Consider the following 17982-nt stretch of genomic DNA (forward strand, 5'->3'; position numbering starts at 1 on the left):
CTCCTGCCAGTACCACCAACACAACCAGTGGCTTACCTCCATTACTTCTGTTCCCATCATATTCCCCTTCCTCTGGCATGAAAAATCAAAGGTGACACCATCTATGCTCCCATTTCCTTAAGTTTCATGATATTCCATCCAAAGTATCCTATTGTAACCAGGCCAAAGTTGTTCCGTAAAGTGAAAGTTAGCTTTATGTATATTTACTTGGGAGTAAGCACCATTAAACTCACCAGGAGTTTGTTTTGAGTAAGCACACTTGGGGCCAGGTCACATCCACCGTCTGTTGAGAACCATTTCTCGCTTCCCGCTTTCTGCAAACACCATTTGTAAAAACGGTAGTGCACGAACTGCAAAGGCCCGGGGTACCTATTTGCGGCTAAGTTTAAACGTAATAGGGTTGTAGGTAAGCCGCGTGGCACGTCGGTTGTTTCGGCGCCAAGCCTCAGCTAGGAAAAGGCGGTCTCTTGCCTTCGGACTTCACCTTCTTGGATCAATAATAAGACTTCCTAAGGAACTTTTACAAAGACAGAAACGACAGGGCGAGGGAGCCCATGATTTGGCCTCAGCAACAAGGATCGCAAGATGAGCCGGCGCTCAGGGAATCCTCGCGCCTGCCGAGTGGGCGTGTGATCCTGAAGAGGGCGGGCGGGCTGCCGAGCAGCGGTGCTGACGCGACAAGGGGGCGGCTACTGGCGAAGCTGAAGCGCGCGGCGCACAAGATGGCGGCGGCTGGAGAGCGGCGGCTTCGAGAAGGATGGCCGGATGAGGTATTGAACCGCTAAACGGGTTTCCCTCAGTGGCAAGCCTCAGGCCGGTGCGAGTTGGGCCCCGGCTGGCCTGACAGAGGAACAGAAGTTCAGGGTGACGGCAGCTACCGATTGGGGAGCGGGGGACAGCAGGAGGAGGAGGAGGAGGAGGGAGAAAGTCGGAGAGCCTGGATGCCCGTGACTATCCTCGGGGAAGTCCTGGCTCCCGAGTTCGGTTTTGGCGCCTCTCCGAGGGAGCCGGAGAGAGGAGGGAACTTCTAGTACGCTCGCCTGGGGAAGCCTCTCCCGCTTTCCGCCACGCGCAGAGGCAGGGGCTTCCTCTGTTGTGGTGGTGCTCAGCTCGCAGGCATTTGTAGCGATGCGGGAGCCCAGCTATTGCGGTACTGCTCGCTTATTTTCTTCTTGTGTTGCAGGAGGATAGGCGAGCCTCCTCTTCAAACCTTGGAAGTAGTTTAAGGGGTAAAAAAAGCCTCTGCGGTGTGCATTATCGGCCTCGGAAGGTTAAAAGCCCTTCCAGGTGACTGAATATTTTCTTCTTGAGGTGGTTGGAGTGGAAGGGAGGGTAAATCCTTGTGAAAAGGGATAGCTGGTCGGTGATCATCTGTCTGGGACTTTGTTTGATAATTGGGAAGATGTTTATGGTTGTTTAAGATTAAAATTTCAGAAGAGCAATTTCTGACTTCTAAAGGAAGGGCTTGTAACTGAAATAAGAGTTACATCTGAAAACTGAGAATACTGTGAATCATAACTACTGTAATGTAATCAGTACCTTGGCACTTCTCCTGAATCTGAGTTCCCACTCCCAGCAATATGCTTTTATTACTTTGAAAGTTGATTCAGTATATAAAATGTAAGGTCTCCTCTAATTGCCCTTCATTGATGGATATAGAATACTTCCTGCTTTTGGATAAATGAATTTATTCAGTTGAACGGATTAGTTTCATTTTTTAAAAAGTAGGTAGCTGTGTGTTTTCATTCAAAAACCAAACATATGTTATGCCTTTTATTAAGACCAGCCAAAATAACTTTGTGCAGGCTTTGGAGTTTTCCAGAGCTCTTTATTAGGCTGAATGTGAAAGCATTTCTTAAGGTGTGGTGTGTGTTTAATTTTAACAAAAGATCAGTTGAATAATAAACATACACTGGAAATTGTGGGAGAATCTCATCTTCTTACTATGCCTTTATGATTGTAACAAAGAATCATAAAAAATATGTAAAGTGGTCTTGAGAATTCACCTGAAAACACTGTTGTCCTTTCTTAGATATAAATTTTATTGATACCTGATTTTTTTTCAGTCAAGAGTCAGTAACCAGTGGGAGTACAGGATATATTCATTTTTGTACTGAGTTCATCAACAGTTGCAACCTACATGTTTAGTCAAAAGTAAGTTTACTTTGTTTATTTCTGCTTACTTCCAAGTAAATATGCCTTAGGCATGTTACTTTATAAATCATAGTTCTTACAATAACCAGTCAAGTGCAGTGTTTAGGCCCTATGCTTGAGTTCTTTTGTTGTGTTTAAGTAAGTGGTAATGAGGCACAGCCTCTTTTGAATCTCCTTTTCTTAGGGCCTCTGGATAAATCTAATTGAAAGAGTTTCAAAAGGTATGGGGGAGAGAAAATTTAAGAGACACTGTGAGTTAGCAGATTTGCTAGTGGGTGAGTAAGGCACTAGTGCAGGGGTAGGGAACCTGTGGCTCTCCAGATGTTCAGGAACTACAATTCCCATCAGCCCCTACCAGCATGGCCAATTGGCCATGCTGGTAGGGGCTGATGGGAATTGTAGTTCCTGAACATCTGGAGAGCCGCAGGTTCCCTACCCCTGCACTAGTGTAAGTTATAGTAACATAGTCTGTGTAAAAAAATTATAGAATCCTATCTTCAAATACAATTGTGTTAAAGATTGAGAGACTCCTTAAGACATCTCTTCTGAGTGGCTGTTTACTTCATTTATATCCTGCCTATGTCCCTTCCTCCACTTTATTCTCACATCAACAACCCTGCAAGGTAGATTGGGCAGAGAGAGAGTGTGTGACTGGCTCAAGGTCACTTGGCAAGCTTCCATGGCACAGTGAGGATTCCAACCTTGGCCCTCAGATGCTAATTTGACACTAACCACTACTCTCTGACTCTCCCACTGATGGTGACAAAAGACTATGATACCAAGACTATGATACCAATGCATTTTTATTTATTTGAATGAATAGATTCAGTTTGTACCACCGGTTCCAAATGTATGTATTGTGATATAAGTGGAACTTCATGATATGAGAAGTTAATAAAGATCTTAACCAACCATAAACATACAAAGCAATCAGATAAAAGATACTGTACTCTCACCTGCATGCTCTTTTGTTCTAAAGATTGAATTTATTTTCCAGCTGTGGACATAATTGGGACAGGTCTGAGTTTAGTCAAACATATTTGCAGAAGAAGTCATAGATGATTACTGCATAGCATTCTTGGCTACAGTTAGTGTTGAATCTACCTCTCAATCTAGGCAGAAGAAGAATACAGAACATAATAAGTAATCCAAACTTCTGTGCTTGCTGGGATTTTACCTCAAATCTTGCCACAGCTGTGTCTTCTTTGCCCTCTTATATCATGTTGAACTTCACAGGTGCTCTGAGTACCTACAGAATGATACTGTAGGAGTGATACTCCCCAACCCATTTCAGCTCTGAACATAAGCTGGATTTTGGCATGTCTTGGAAGCATTACAACATGAAACAGCCCCTACTCTCCTTCATTGTGGATAATACTGGTTTTTTTTTATATCTGGGACTGCAAGTCTCCCATACACTGAACTCTATTGCATTACTTTAGTCTTTATGGTTGGGGGGGGGATTCTAATTCTAAATTTATTAAAAATTGATTTTATTCAGATTTTAGCCAGTGACTTAGCCAATGTTGTTGTCAGGAACATTAATGCAGATTTAGGCAGGATGTTAATAACAGATGTTAATAATTTTAGTAACAGACCTTCCCAATCCAAGAAAACGTAGAGGTTATTCGTTGGCAGTCATAGGCCCATCCAAGTGGCCAGGCGGCTGGCTGTGTCGCCCTGCCACTCCAGTTGAGGCTTGAAAAGTAAAAAGGCCTCCATATTATGTTATAACTGTTAACCAAGTATAATTGAAATGCACTTGATATGTATAGGTGCAGTGGCAAACAGTGATTTTTTCTAATGTAATTACATATATATTCAACATTGTTAGATTTATCTTCTTCTCAGTTGTATTATATTCTTATGCTAGAATAATATTTAGGTTTACTTTGTAGCACTATAGTTTGTGGCAGTCTTCTTGCAAAGCAGGTGTTGTGCCCCAACACCTGTGTAACTTCTCAGTAGACCAGCTTTGAGACTTACAATGCAATCCGGCTTGGGGGGAGTTGTAGAAGTGGCAAAGTGCTGCACAGTTCTGTGGCGCCCAAATGTGGAAGCTGCTGCTCTGCTGGTGCTCCTCTGGCTCAGGAGCCCACACAGTTCTGGTGGGGCCTTCCTGGGGATGGAATCGGTTTCCTGTGGCTTTTTGGCCTGGGAATTCCTTCTTTGACTGGCACTGCCTGATGATTAACAGGTTCTTAAATAGAAATCTGTCTCAATTTGAGAACTTGAGAACTTAAGTCACTGGAGGAACTTCAAATAGGATGAATTAATGAACATCTGCTCCTTTTTAAATTTCTGAATTCATTTATGCTGTCCTTTAGGTCTATAATATTAATAACCTGTACCTCTACATTCCTTACTTCTAGCAATCTTACAATGAAGAAGGTTATTCTCCTTCAGCTCCTGATAGTTTTTTTAAAAAAAACCTCATACTATACTCTGTTCCACTGAAAGATAAAAGTGCGTTCAGTTGTGGTCCATCAGTAGAGGAAATAGTATGCTTTCTCATAAATAGACTCAAATAAAAAGAGAATTATCATTCATTTTTAAGTGCTGCCTTAGTCCAAACCATTATTCTGTGCATTATTGAACATGGTATTTTGATACAAGAGCATTTATAATGCATCAACTGTTGCCTTTTGCAAACTGCATCACACTTTTCCTTGGCAAAGTGGCTAACAGAGCAGGAGCAGGCATGTCTACTTCTATTTAAGGTCTAAGATTGCTTTTTGATGAGATGCAAATAAGTCCAGAATCGGAACTTCCAGCTCTTTCCTTCCTCCGGGGACAGCAGTTACTCAGTTGCCTGTGTTTTATATTTCTAATATATTTAGTATTTCTGCTGTCTGGTCTTCTTATTCTCAATTCTTATGTCTCCTTATTCTACAGTGTACTGTCCTCCCTATCGTTTGCTGTTTGCCTCTACCTCATTGATCTTGGCAAACGGGAGAGAATGCTTACACCCATTTGCACTGTGCACATGAGATGATTCCAGGTGCTTTTTGCTCTAAAAGAAGCCCCTTTCCTCATGCCTTTTTTCGCAGCAAGACATGGACCAGCGGGAGGACAAATTTATGTTGGAGGACAAGTCTCAGTCCCCTCTTGTAAGCCAGTCTTTTCCACAGGGGATGCTTGGTGAGCACGTCCCCTGATAGGGCTGCCTCAACCGCTGCTTCCATCGACAGCTGTCAGCAGGCACTATTTCATGGAAATAAAAACAGTGCAAAAAAGCAGCACATTAAGAAGATGGTGCCTAGAGCGGCTGCAGCCCACCCTCTTCAGCCTAATGCCCTGGCAGCCTTCGGAGGCTCAGCAGAGAGTCACAGAGACCCAGTTGCAGCTCCAGAGGACTCCACTGTCACCCAAAGAGCACAGAGAGTCAGTAAAGTAGATGTGGCATTAGACTTTAAACAGAGGAAAGGGGAAGCAGAACTAGGATCCAAATTGAGCATTCTACAACAAAGAAGGTTCAGCAAGGGGCAGATTAATATACAGTGGAACAGAGTAGAATTGATGGTATTTCTAGATCTTTAGCTCCTGAAAAAAGAACATATTTGTAAATATAGCCTGATAGTTTCTTCCCTTCTTTTTTGCTTGCTTGCTTGCTTGTGTGGACACAGTATCTATGTGCTATAGTTCTTAAAATGGTATAGCTCAGGTTATACCTCTGCAGCAGCGTCTGTGTAATGCAAGCATTTAAGAGTTCTGTAGGTGTGTTATTCTTGTCTGTCAAGTGTCTATTATCTCACATGCTTTTGTTAGTGAAACATTTTGCCTGTTCTAGGTATGTGGAGATGTCTTTACTGTTAGAATCCTGCATGAGAGTGTTGGTTATTTATTCTGACTTTCATTTTAATTGTTCATTTTAATCATTCTTACTTTCTTTTTCTTCATTCCTTGAATTGGAAAGAATTTATTGGACGCTGCTTCTGTTTGACAAACTTTCATTTACAAAGGGCAATAGGGCAGGTAATGGCTTGTTCCAGGATTGATCCCACTGGGGTTTTTGCACATGGTCGTGTTTGTTTTATGTTATTTTGCCTCTCACATTTTCCCAAATGGGAACCTAGAGTGCTTTAAAATACCCAAAAAGAAGAAAGAATGAAGGAAACAGAAGGAGGGGAGGCTTTTATAATGGTAGCCACTCAGATTAAGCCCAGGCCTTAAGTATCTGTGAGCGGAGGAGAAACTGACCCAACCTGATCTTACTGAGCTGCTGCTATTCAGCGAGCAGGGTCTTCCCTACTTTCTCCACATACTTTGTACTCTGCTGTTACTAAATTTAGGTTTTTCATTGGTTAAAGATCAAGTGTCTTTAGATTAGTGTCCTATACAAAGACCTCATTCCTGAGCAGGGTCCTGTTTAATTGCATTGTGGACAATTCAAAGATGGAATTAACTTAAGGGACACTTTCCATAGTGCTGTTGGTGTGTATATTTTATCTGGGAACGTATATGGAGCTAGTTAATTCTGACTCCCGACTCATATTTTTGAAAACAATTTTTAACACTTTCCTCAAGCACCAGATTTAAGCAACACAGATTGGTTTTTAATTTAAAAAAATGAATATAATTGTATAAGCAAATGCATACACTGCCTGAAACTGCAAGCAACACTAATTTTCAATCTTTCTTGCAGGTCAGAATGCAAACGCTAGGGAACTGTTTGGATGATGCCTTTCTGTAGTATTTAATCAACACTGCAATATTGACAATGGACAAGTGTAAGCACGTAGGACGACTGCGGCTTGCTCAAGATCATTCTATCGTGAACCCTCACAAATGGCATTGCATGGTGTGCAATACTACAGAATCTGTATGGGCCTGCCTAAGTTGCTCACATGTGGCTTGTGGAAGATACATTGAAGAACATGCACTAAAGCACTTTCAAGAAAGCAATCATCCACTGGCATTGGAAGTTAATGAGCTGTATGTTTTCTGCTACCTTTGTGATGATTATGTTCTTAATGATAATGCAACTGGTGACTTAAAACTCTTGCGAAGTACATTAAGTGCGATCAAGAGTCAAAACTATGACTGTACTACTCGCAGTGGCAGGACTTTGCGATCAATGGGCACAAGTGATTATGTTTCCCATAATAACGCTCAAGCTTTGCTTCATAATCAAGACCGTATGTTCACAGCTCTGTGGCATAGGAGGCATGCATTAATGGACAAAGTGTTTAGATCCTGGTTTGAACAGACACCGAGTGGGAAAAGGATTTTAGAGGAAGAAAAGCTAAGAGAAGTGGCAGAAGAAAAAAGAATCAATGCTAGGAAAAGAAGAGAAGAGCGAAAACGCCAGTTGAAGGAAGAAATGGAAAAGCTGCCACCAAGGAAGAGCTTTCGCTTGCAAAATCAGAGTAGAGAATCTTCAGAAGTATCTCTGTATGCACTAAAAATGCCTCAGAATTTGGACTCTGCTATAGTGCTGAAAGTAACAGCTACCTCAGAAGAAGTAAGATTAAAAAAAATTAATGACTCTCCAGTTAAACGAAGGCCTACAGTGACTCCTGGTGTAACAGGCTTACGGAACTTGGGAAATACATGCTACATGAACTCCATTCTCCAGGTGTTGAGTCATTTGCTCATATTTCGGGAATGTTTTTTGAAACTTGATTTGAACCAAACTCAAGAGTTGTTAGAAGCTGCAGCAAGTGGGAAAACAAGATCATCCTTTAAACAGCATTCTCCATCCACTAGCTCTGTTTTTCATGTGAACTCAAAGGCATCCTCAACAAGGCGATGTAGTGTGTCTTCAGGCTTAAGTGGTGGAGCATCAAAAAGTAGAAATATGGAACTTATTCAACCTAAGGAGCCAAGTTCAAAGTACATTTCTCTTTGTCATGAACTACATACATTGTTTCAAGTCATGTGGTCTGGCAAGTGGGCTTTGGTGTCTCCTTTTGCTATGCTCCATTCTGTGTGGAGACTCATCCCAGCCTTCCGTGGTTATGCCCAACAAGATGCTCAGGAGTTTCTCTGTGAACTTTTGGATAAAGTACAGCAGGAATTGGAGACGGCTGGGACAAAATGCTTAGCTTTCATTCCTACTTCTCAGAGGAAGCTCATTAAACAGGTTTTGAATGTGATCAACACCATTTTTCATGGACAGCTTTTAAGTCAGGTATGTTGTGTGTATTCAATAACAAAAATATTGAAATATGCATTTTATTACTTTTTCAATTATTTTTGTCTTCAGCTTTTATTTATCATTATATAAGTTTAAGAATGTCCAGCCACATTAATCAGAGCTATAAAGACATTTCAGGACCCCTCCAACAAACAAATTTCAGGTATTTTATCTTCATTTTAACTTTGAAAGGTAAGCATAGGAACATATGAAACTACTGTATATACTCGTGTATATACAGTACTACTGTATATACTGTAACTACTGTATATACTCGTGCATATAAGTCGTGCATATAAGTCGAGGTACCTAATTACCACAAAAAACTGGGAAAACTTATTGACTCGTATATAAGTCGAGGGTGGGAAATGCAGCAGCTACTAGTAAATTTCAAAAATAAAAATAGATGCTCGCCATCTATTTTCCTGCACCAGGCACATGTCCCGGCTGGCCGGCCATCAACTCATTCCCGAGCACCACCAGCCAGCCCTCCTCCCCTGGCAGCACCAGCCCGACCACGCGTGTGCTGTCCCCCCCTGGTTTGTCTCACCACCAGCCAGCCTCCTTCCCTGGGCAGCACTAACCCGACTGCACGCGCACAGCCCCCGCCTGGTTTGTCCCACCACTAGCCAGCCTCCTTCCCCGGGCAGCACCAGCCCGCGCGTGCGCAGCCCCCGCCTGGTTTGTCCCAGCCTGCGGGGAGGATCCAGCGAGGCGCTCGGCAGCTGTGGCACCGAGCTGTGACACGCCGCCCCACAAGACCTTCTGCAAACTGACTCCACTCACGGGAAGGTGAGTGGGGAGCCCCCCGCAGGCTGCCCCAGCAAGGGTTGCGGGTGGGAAAGGCGGAAGGGCTGGGGGCCAACTTACGTATAAGTCGAGGGGGGCTTTTTTTAGTACCTTTTACAGATAGACCCTTCAACTACAGATCAAATAAAAGTTTCAGTTTCTTAGAGAATTTTATAAGCTAATTAACTATATTCTACTAATTTGTTTTCATGTTATATTGGCTGCAAATATACAGCTGTCAAAATGAGAATCTCTGTATTCTGTTACTCTTACATACTATTAACCCTCACTTAAGGCTCAGAGCAGGTAACTATCTCACCAATACATAAATAAACTGACCTGGCCTTTTGTCAGGTACTCTGCAGTTAACTTGAGCAAATTTTTGTAGTTACTGATGACATCCTGTAAGAGAACCTGAAAAAATATTGTCTAATGTAGCTGTATTGTCTAATGTAGCTGTAATGTAGCTGCAGCTGCTGTAGCTGGTGCATACAACTGAAATACTAGCACTAGACAAAGAGTAATCATGTCAGAATTATGAAATCATAACAACTCTTGGATACAAATGAATCAGGTTTTACAACAGCTATAGTAATTTCTATGGAAACTAGATTAGAAGATTAGAGAAAAGAATGCAGAAGGAATTACACTATTTTTCTCCTGAAGAGTAATGAGTACTAATTGTGACATTTTCATACAAGATTGCTAAGCAACAAGTGAACACATTTGTAAATGAGTATCTTCTGAACAGTCTTGGCTTTTGCTTCAATGAGCAAATGGTTTAATATATCTATGCAATCTAGTGCATCCTGTTTAGATTTGAGACACACATAAGGAGAAACAGATCTGGAACAGGAGGGGGTTTTCCAGGTCAAAGCTGACTTGAATTTCTGTCACTGAATTGGGAGGTTTGTATAATGTGTGGTTCCAACATACTTGGCTGCAGCTGCTGTAGCTTTTCTGCTTACCCAGTATTTTAAAACCAACTGGCTTTAATACATTGCTACATCATCTTAACAACAGTAATTTTGTATAAACAACATGCTGTCAGCATGTTAAATTTCTTTTAAGAAGCTGGGTGCCGCTATTAATATCTCAGTTGATTGAATTAACTTATCAGTTAATGGAGTGATTTTATTGACTTTGACTCTGCTCTGGAATAAAAGAGAATTTTGCCATAGTAATTAACAGCTGTGGCTGTTAATCAGAATGCCACCACTATTCTTGGCATGCTGAGTCCTAAAATGTTTGCCAGGCAGTTCAATGCAGAGTACCTGGTGGTGGGATGCAGTGCTGCTGCCTTTAGGAGGGTTTCTTGGTGGCATGGGAAGGTGAAAAACAAAAAAGCTTCTCTGCTGCCGAAAAGCCCTTTATTGAGCTATGTGGGCTTATGCTTCCCAAAAGGGTGGCATAAGCCTAAACCCTGGTGTTCCAACAGGCAAAGGATAGGCAAAGTCCAGGTGGAAGTCGATTAATGTCAACTCGACCCCCAGCCACGCCTCTGGAATTCTATCACTACGCTGGCAGAGGCGGTGGGGGTGCCAGAGTGTCTACGCAGCACTCTGCACCATGTCTACCCACCCTGGAAGGCCATGGTGGTCACTCTGTGGCAGATTTTTCCCTGGACTGGGGTAAATGCCCCAAGGAAGGGTAAATCTGCTGGTGCAGCCCCGTGCCACCTCTATGGGTGGATTCAGGCTTAAGCATCAGGCAAATGTGAAGTTGCTGATGTTAAAACATTCCATCACATGGAATGGGCTTTGTGAAGCAGTTGCAGTATTGGATTTTAGAGCTGCTCTGGTGAGGATGTTTTTCTGAGTTGGTAACGCAACCCAATCCTTTCCAAGGCCTTTATTAGCATCTATGTCATGCAACCCATTTGGCATTCAGATGACAAACTGATAGTTCTATGTGTCCACATTTCTGAGATGCATCTGCTGTATAAAAAAAACAGGGCAGAAAAGTACTTTATGCAGACTAAGTCCATTCCTCAAAATACATACCACAACGTTCATCTTTCTTTTATCCACATCAAAGTATCTTCATACTGTTTTATAGGGGAAGCCTCAGGAAACTGCTGGCTTTTTTCCAGATTAGTATCATATTCAGGTAGAAAGAAAGAACAGATTTGTAATCGTTCAGATGTAAAATAATTTGACTGCTTTGCACTTTGTATTTACACACCTATTTTAGATTTATTTCTAGAATATGTAATGAAATGTTATATAGCAAATAATAATTTATTTACGTTCAGCAACTAGTATAAAATCCCATCTTTACAGTAAATCATCACCAAGAAGAAGAAGAGGAGGAGGAGTTTGGATTTATATCCACCCTTTCTCTCCTGGAGGAGAGTCAAAGGGGCTGACAATTTCCTTGCCCTTCACCCTCACAACAAACACCCTGCAAGATGGGTGGGGCTGAGAGAGCTTCGAAAAGCTGTGACTAGCCCAAGGTCACCCAGCTGGCTTGTGTGGGAGTGCACAGGCTAATCTGAATTCCCCAGATAAACCTCCACAGCTCAGGTGGCAGAGCGGGGAATCAAACCTGGTTCCTCCAGATTAGAATGCACCTGCTCTTAACCACTATGCCACTGCTGCTCCTGTAAATACTGTAAATAAATACAGTGTTTACATTAATACATGGATTAAAAGTTATTCACCATTGTAAGGGGTACCTGTAAAACCTTACATAAAACTCTTACATTTCAACAAATTAAACTGGACATTAAAACTGTATCATGTTTCAAAAAGGCATCTCATCCCTTACCATCCAGCTGCCAGGTATCTTTCTGAATTTGCAAATTGATGTACAGAAGCGAGCTATTACACTTGTAATTCTGTGGTCACTGCCCATTAACAAACAGTCCAATATATATATTTTTCATTCATGCCAGTCAGGCCTGCCAACACTGGACTAAGGATTCCCTTACAAGACTTTCCATAAATGGGCATCTAAAAAACATATGCTCTAAGGAAATCAATTTTATCAAGACAGGGGCAAAGCCTCTTTTCACGTGTGATTTTCTTGTATTTGCCCTCTTAACACCGAGGAGGGAAGAGAATTACATCTCGCCAGAGTGATCAATCTTAAGTTACTGCTATCAAGAAGGAAGAGGGTACTGAAATGTTTATACTGTATAGAGAATTGCCAGATTAAATTTTGCTTTCATATTATAGTATCAACTACTTTGTTATAAAAGTATGGAAGTTGTGGTATCTCATAGCTCTGATTAAAGTAGATTTTAAGAACTACAAACTTGCTTGAAAAGTCTTTTTTAGAAACTGAGGAACAGCAGCTCTTGTGATACGTTTCAGGCTTCTGAAATTATAGCCACTATAAGGACCAAAGTGAAAGCAATCACTGAACAATAGGTTTACAGCTTTATTGAAATAAAATTACAAAGCACTAAAAACCTTTAACTTTTATTAAGGCTTGAAAGTATAGAACAGAAAGTTAGGGTAGCTATGCTGGATCATGTTCTTGACATGTTGTACACCGCCCAGAGCCCTTCGGGGTGGGCGGTCTAAAATTGTGTGTGTGTGTGTAAGAGCCACTGATGAACCTAACCATCATGAATTTGTCTAATTCTGCATGGGGTAGAAAATGTTGACAGAGACATTTTTCTCTCTTTCTCACAATACTAGAACCAGGGGCATACATTGAAAATGCTGGGGGGAAGAATTAGGACTAATAAAAGGAAACACTTCTTCACACAACGTGTGATTGGTGTTTGGAATATGCTGCCACAGGAGGTGGTGATGGCCACTAACCTGGATAGATTTAAAAGGGGCTTGGATGGATTTATGGAGGAGAAGTCAATTTATGGCTACCAATTTTGATCCTCTTTGATCTGAGATTGCAAATGCCTTAACAGACTAGGTGCTCGGGAGCAACAGCCGCAGAAGGCCGTTGCTTTCACATTCTGCATGTGAGCTCCCAATGGCACCTGGTGGGCCACTGCGAGTAGCAGAGAGCTGGACTAGATGGACTCTGGTCTGATCCAGCTGGTTTGTTCTTATGTTCTCTTTCAAAATCAATTGAATAGTGTCCGTTGCTACATTTTGTGCATTCTATAGATTAATTTATCTTTATGTGAAGAAGTGCTTTTTGTCTGTCCTGAATCTACCACACATCAGCTTGTTTGGGTGCCCACGGAAGAGGGAAATTAAGTTCCCTAAAAAACTAAGTTTACAACATAATTCACTTTGTGCATTATGTTGTAAACACTTGCCATTTCCCTACCCCTGACTTATCTGTGAACAAAAGTGCTGCTGCTTTAAGATAAAATCAAAAATGTTCTATTGTCATTTGTAATTCCTGTATATCTACCTGGTCAATTTTTGTTAGTGGAGGTGTCTTGAATTGACGGTGGAGTATTCCTTTTTAAGTGATGATTTGTCTTGACAGGTTACATGTCTTGTTTGTGACAATAAGTCAAATACTATAGAACCCTTCTGGGACCTGTCGCTGGAATTTCCAGAAAGATACCACTGCAATGGGAAAGAGACGACCTGTCAATATCCCTGTTTGTTGACCGAAATGTTGGCGAAGTTTACAGAGACAGAAGCCTTGGAAGGAAAGATATACGCTTGTGATCAGTGCAACAGTGAGTAAAGGCAGTATGTACTCATACATCTGTTCTCCATGTAAAATGTGAACTAGCTTCAATTAAGAATACTGATACTATCAGTGCACTTCCTTTAAATAACATCAGAAAAAAGACATTTGTCCTGAATGTTCAACAACATTTAGTAAAAATATGATGCAACTTTGAAATCCTAGATAACCATTCTTAGCAAAGGAAGTATGACTTGAGCAACTCTTAGCATTTAAATGTGTACCAATTAAATGACAGTAATGATATAATGATTAAATCATTTCAAATAGCAATATTTCATTACAACTGCTACTATAACTATTGGAGATCTTTCATATTCACCAGTGTCTGATAAATAATATGGATTCTGGTTGTTGTGGATTTTCTGGGCTGTGTCACAGTGGTCTGGTAGATCTTGTTCCTAACGTTTCACTTTCATCTGTGGCTGGCATCTTCAGAGATGTATCACAGAAAGAAGTCTATTACACACTGTCTAGTAAGAAGGGAATGTTTAGTGGGGGTATATATTGTCCATGTCCCAGGGTGTGGAACCAATCAGTAAGTGTTTGGGTGGAATGTGGATTCTGTTTAATTTAGCTGTGTATATTTATTAATTCCTGTATATTTTTATCTTATTGAGTAGAATAAAATGCAGAAAGACAGTCTGTTTTGAAGTGTGCTACCCAAATTGTGTATATTTTCATGTTGGTTCATTGTGTATTTAAGTGGAAGATTTTTGTCTTTGCAGCAAAACGAAGAAAGTTTTCTTCTAAGCCAGTTATACTTACAGAAGCACAAAAGCAGCTTATGGTGTGTCGATTACCTCAAGTTCTGCGATTACACCTTAAGCGATTCAGGTAATTTAGTAAACTGTACTTTGGGTATGTATATAGATAGAATATGGGCTAGCGGCCCTCTCGCAAGGAGGCATAGCTGTTTTTGCATGTAGGCATTCTTCTTGAGATTTCAAGGTGTGTGTTCTGCAGATATTGGTTTAAGGGATTATTTTGTGCAATTTCTATTCTACAATGTATTAAATACATTGTGGTCAAATTTCTGGTAGTGATTGTGGATTGTGAGCTGCTGTGGATGTTATGTAATGTGTTTGAGCATTTCTGTTTCTGAAGGAGCAAAAGTATTGGCACCAGAGCATTAATGTTCCAGTTTCTGTAAGGAGGAAAATATTATATTTGTTGAAAAACCTATGTGTTGAAAAACCTTTCTTGTTCTAATATGGGGAACAGTATGGGACAAACTGAGGATGCCCAAAGGTCCATAGGGAAGGTAACTGAAAGAAAGGGGGCAAAATAACCAGAGACCTAGACTGTATGCTCTGGATGGGCTAGTCAACATGGCTAGCTGACATTTGGTAGTAAGCAGTGAACAGAAAACCAGGAATCTGAGGAAATTTGGGGTGGACACATGGAAAAAGTGTTTTGGGGAGGAAGGACATTTTATTTCGGCTCAACCTGGGGTTTTCGGAAAACTCTAAACTAGCGGTTCTTTTTTGCCAAGTCAGCTTAAAGTCGTCTCCTGCTTGCTGTGCAGATTTCAGGAGACAACTTATTTCTCCCTCCCAATTAAAAAAATGATCATTTTCATGATTCTCGTATCATGTGTTTGTGTCTTCAAAGACAGCTCATTAAAAAAATTAAGGGAAAACTATACATTTCTGGAATCGACAGGAGGAGCTGAGTTGAACCCTGTGCTTTTGAGCTAAAAAAGAAGCATGGGCCTGATGCTTGCAGAAGAAACATCCTGGGCAACTTTAGCAAACAGCAGGTGCAACAGAAGCAGAAAACGTGCAACAGAAGTAGCAGAAAATGGCCGGCAGAAGCAAATGAAAGTGACAGCTTTTTTTGTTTGGGCAGGAGAAATAAGCTGCACTCTCCTCTACCCCATGTTAAGACTCTAATTCACCTTCTATTGTCTCCCCCAAGGTTGCTGCTTATTGACAATAAAAAAAACTGCACACCACTACCTCAGTGAGAGTGCTGAAGACAGCTGAATGGCAGTTAAATAGAGGTGGTGACTCACCAGAAGCCCCATCCCTGAGAAGCCTGAGGCAAACACACAGCCAGGACAAAGAACTCCCTCCCCCCCCCACACACACGCCCCCCCCAAATGCACATAGTTAAGAAATTCTTGACCTACAATTACGCCTTTAAGCATCATTTCAGACATCACCTCACCTTTTGCTTTCTGCCTGCTTCTTTTCTGCTTCCTCCCATAGTTCAGGGCTCGTGCCTCTGCTGACTTGCTATGAAGGGAAGAGTGTTAAAGGCAGACCCTGCACCGGGACATTCTCAACTAGCTATCTTACAAGCGTCCACCCTAGAACAAAGGAAATGGATAGGGTGGGCAGCTTGGTCTTGTTCCCACATGACAGTAACTCTTTCTGTGAATCATCTTTGCTGTCACAATTGAAGCAGGTTAATGGTTCCACACATCACCTGTACCAAGCTTTAATCCACAGCCTCCAGCTACATTGGAAATACCTCAATAAGAAGTAGAAAAATAACCATATAATTTTTTGCTTAAGATGGTCAGGACGCAATCATCGTGAGAAGATTGGTGTACATGTTAGCTTTGATCAGATGCTAAACATGGAACCTTATTGCTGCAGAGAATGTCTGAAGTCCCTTGCACCGGATTGTTTTATCTACGATTTATCTGCTGTTGTGATGCATCATGGAAAAGGATTTGGTTCTGGCCACTACACAGCTTATTGTTATAATCCAGAAGGAGGTAGGAATTTAAATATGCTGTTTCTGATAGAATTTTTCTAAAATGAGTTTTTAATACCTTATGTAGAAACTCTGAATACTTGCAATGTATGTCACCTTGTAGCTTTTCTTCAGCTCCGAAATCAGTTGTCTGATCTGGACACATATTATTCTTTGAATAAATTTTTATCCCATGTAATACTTTGAGATAAAGCTATTTCTTTATAAAATGTAATACTTGTTGCTTAGTAAAAAGAAATTGAAATATTAAATGCAGTGATAATTTTCCATTGTTCTGTTCCAGGATTTTGGGTACACTGCAATGATTCCAAGCTTGATATGTGCACAATGGAAAACGTATGCAAAGCCCAGGCCTATATTTTGTTTTATGCTCAGCGAGTTACTCAGGCGAATGGACAATGTAGAACCTCCTGTCTTGGTTTATCACCCGGAAGACGGCTGAATAGTGAGGTTAATTGTTCCAGTTGAGATGGTGAAAGTTAATCTGGAACTAATTTTACTGTTATAGGTCTTGAATTGTACATACCTTAAGACATGCCAGCACAATAGCATACTTAATTTTGTCCTGTGAAACAATGTACATATTGACACTTTTTTATATTAGCTAAATCTGAACAGTCTTTTTGGGAAGTGTTTAGTATAAATTAATACTTCATAGTGAGGGTAGGTATCTAAAAGTGTTTAGAATTTTGATAGAGCTATTTTTAAAGAAAATTGCAATTTGAATCTTACCTCAAGCTGTTTTTCAGCATTTTTATATTTTGGTAATCTTTTGTTGTAGTAAACATAGGTGAAGAATTTCAGTGGACAACTTTTGTGAAATTCTGTTTTTTATTAAAAAAAAGTGTATGTGTATTTTATACAAAACGCCTCTATTGCCCTTTGACTGCAGGAATCTCACTCACTTCAGCCATCTCCCTTTCTTTTTTTCCTGGTTGTAAAGATCAATGAATCCATCTTTTAAATTTGGTTCTCTGCTTAGTATTACAGTTGATAGAGATTTATGAAAACTGAAGTCATATGATCCCTTTGGTTGCTTTACATTCTAATACTCTTTTTGAGAGTTGACTAATGTACCTGCAGCGGTCAAATATTCCTTGTTTAGGAAGCACGTGAAGTAGCTCGACCACGTATTTTACTGAAGACACAAAGGAAACTTGGCAGTAACAGGCAGGCTCCTATATTCCAAACCTATCAACTCCTTCCCAATGGAGAGAAGGTTGAAACAGTTATTGCAATTACCTTAAATGAGCATATGGAAAGGTTGCCGACTTACTTCAATAAACGATACATACAGAAAAGGGATCATACAGACTAAATTAAGGGCAAGGAAATCACATGCAAACAACAAACACTCTACAATTCTGGCCCAATTTCCCCCAAACCCTCTTTTGATCACTTCAGGTAGTTGCAGCACACAAATATAGCTGACACAAAAAACTCACAGCAAGGTGGTCTACAAAGAATCTGGGAGAAAGACTGGGAGAACAGGGAACTAAAGGCAGGAAATAAAAAAGTTGAATTAAAGGATTAAGAAAATGTATAGTCTACAA

At 40.8% G+C, this 17982-nt stretch overlaps 1 protein-coding gene and 1 long non-coding RNA gene across 4 annotated transcripts in view; one reads left to right on the forward strand and one right to left on the reverse strand.

The window, feature by feature from the left end:
- Window positions 1–875, reverse strand: part of LOC125434837 — a 43573-nt gene extending 42698 nt beyond the window's left edge. Inside the window, exon 1 of the long non-coding RNA XR_007244833.1 lies at window positions 234–875. This is a non-coding gene — a long non-coding RNA (uncharacterized LOC125434837). The remainder of the gene's footprint in view (window positions 1–233) is intronic.
- On the forward strand, window positions 674–17291 carry USP44 (ubiquitin specific peptidase 44). 3 transcript variants are annotated; one of them, XM_048500606.1, is made up of 7 exons: window positions 690–770; window positions 2067–2154; window positions 6800–8287; window positions 13493–13691; window positions 14431–14539; window positions 16225–16430; window positions 16713–17291. In XM_048500606.1, the coding sequence occupies exons 3-7, from the start codon at window positions 6875–6877 to the stop codon at window positions 16895–16897; spliced, it is 2112 nt and encodes a 703-aa protein (XP_048356563.1). In that variant the 5' UTR covers window positions 690–770; window positions 2067–2154; window positions 6800–6874; the 3' UTR covers window positions 16898–17291. The 3 variants fall into 3 exon arrangements, with proteins under 3 accessions (XP_048356564.1, XP_048356563.1, XP_048356565.1); XM_048500608.1 differs by having other exon boundaries at window positions 16309–16430; XM_048500607.1 differs by lacking the exon at window positions 2067–2154 and having other exon boundaries at window positions 674–770.
- The last annotated feature ends 691 nt before the right edge of the window (window positions 17292–17982 follow it).

Source organism: Sphaerodactylus townsendi, linkage group LG06, assembly GCF_021028975.2.
Source record: "Sphaerodactylus townsendi isolate TG3544 linkage group LG06, MPM_Stown_v2.3, whole genome shotgun sequence".
NCBI lineage: Eukaryota > Metazoa > Chordata > Lepidosauria > Squamata > Sphaerodactylidae > Sphaerodactylus > Sphaerodactylus townsendi.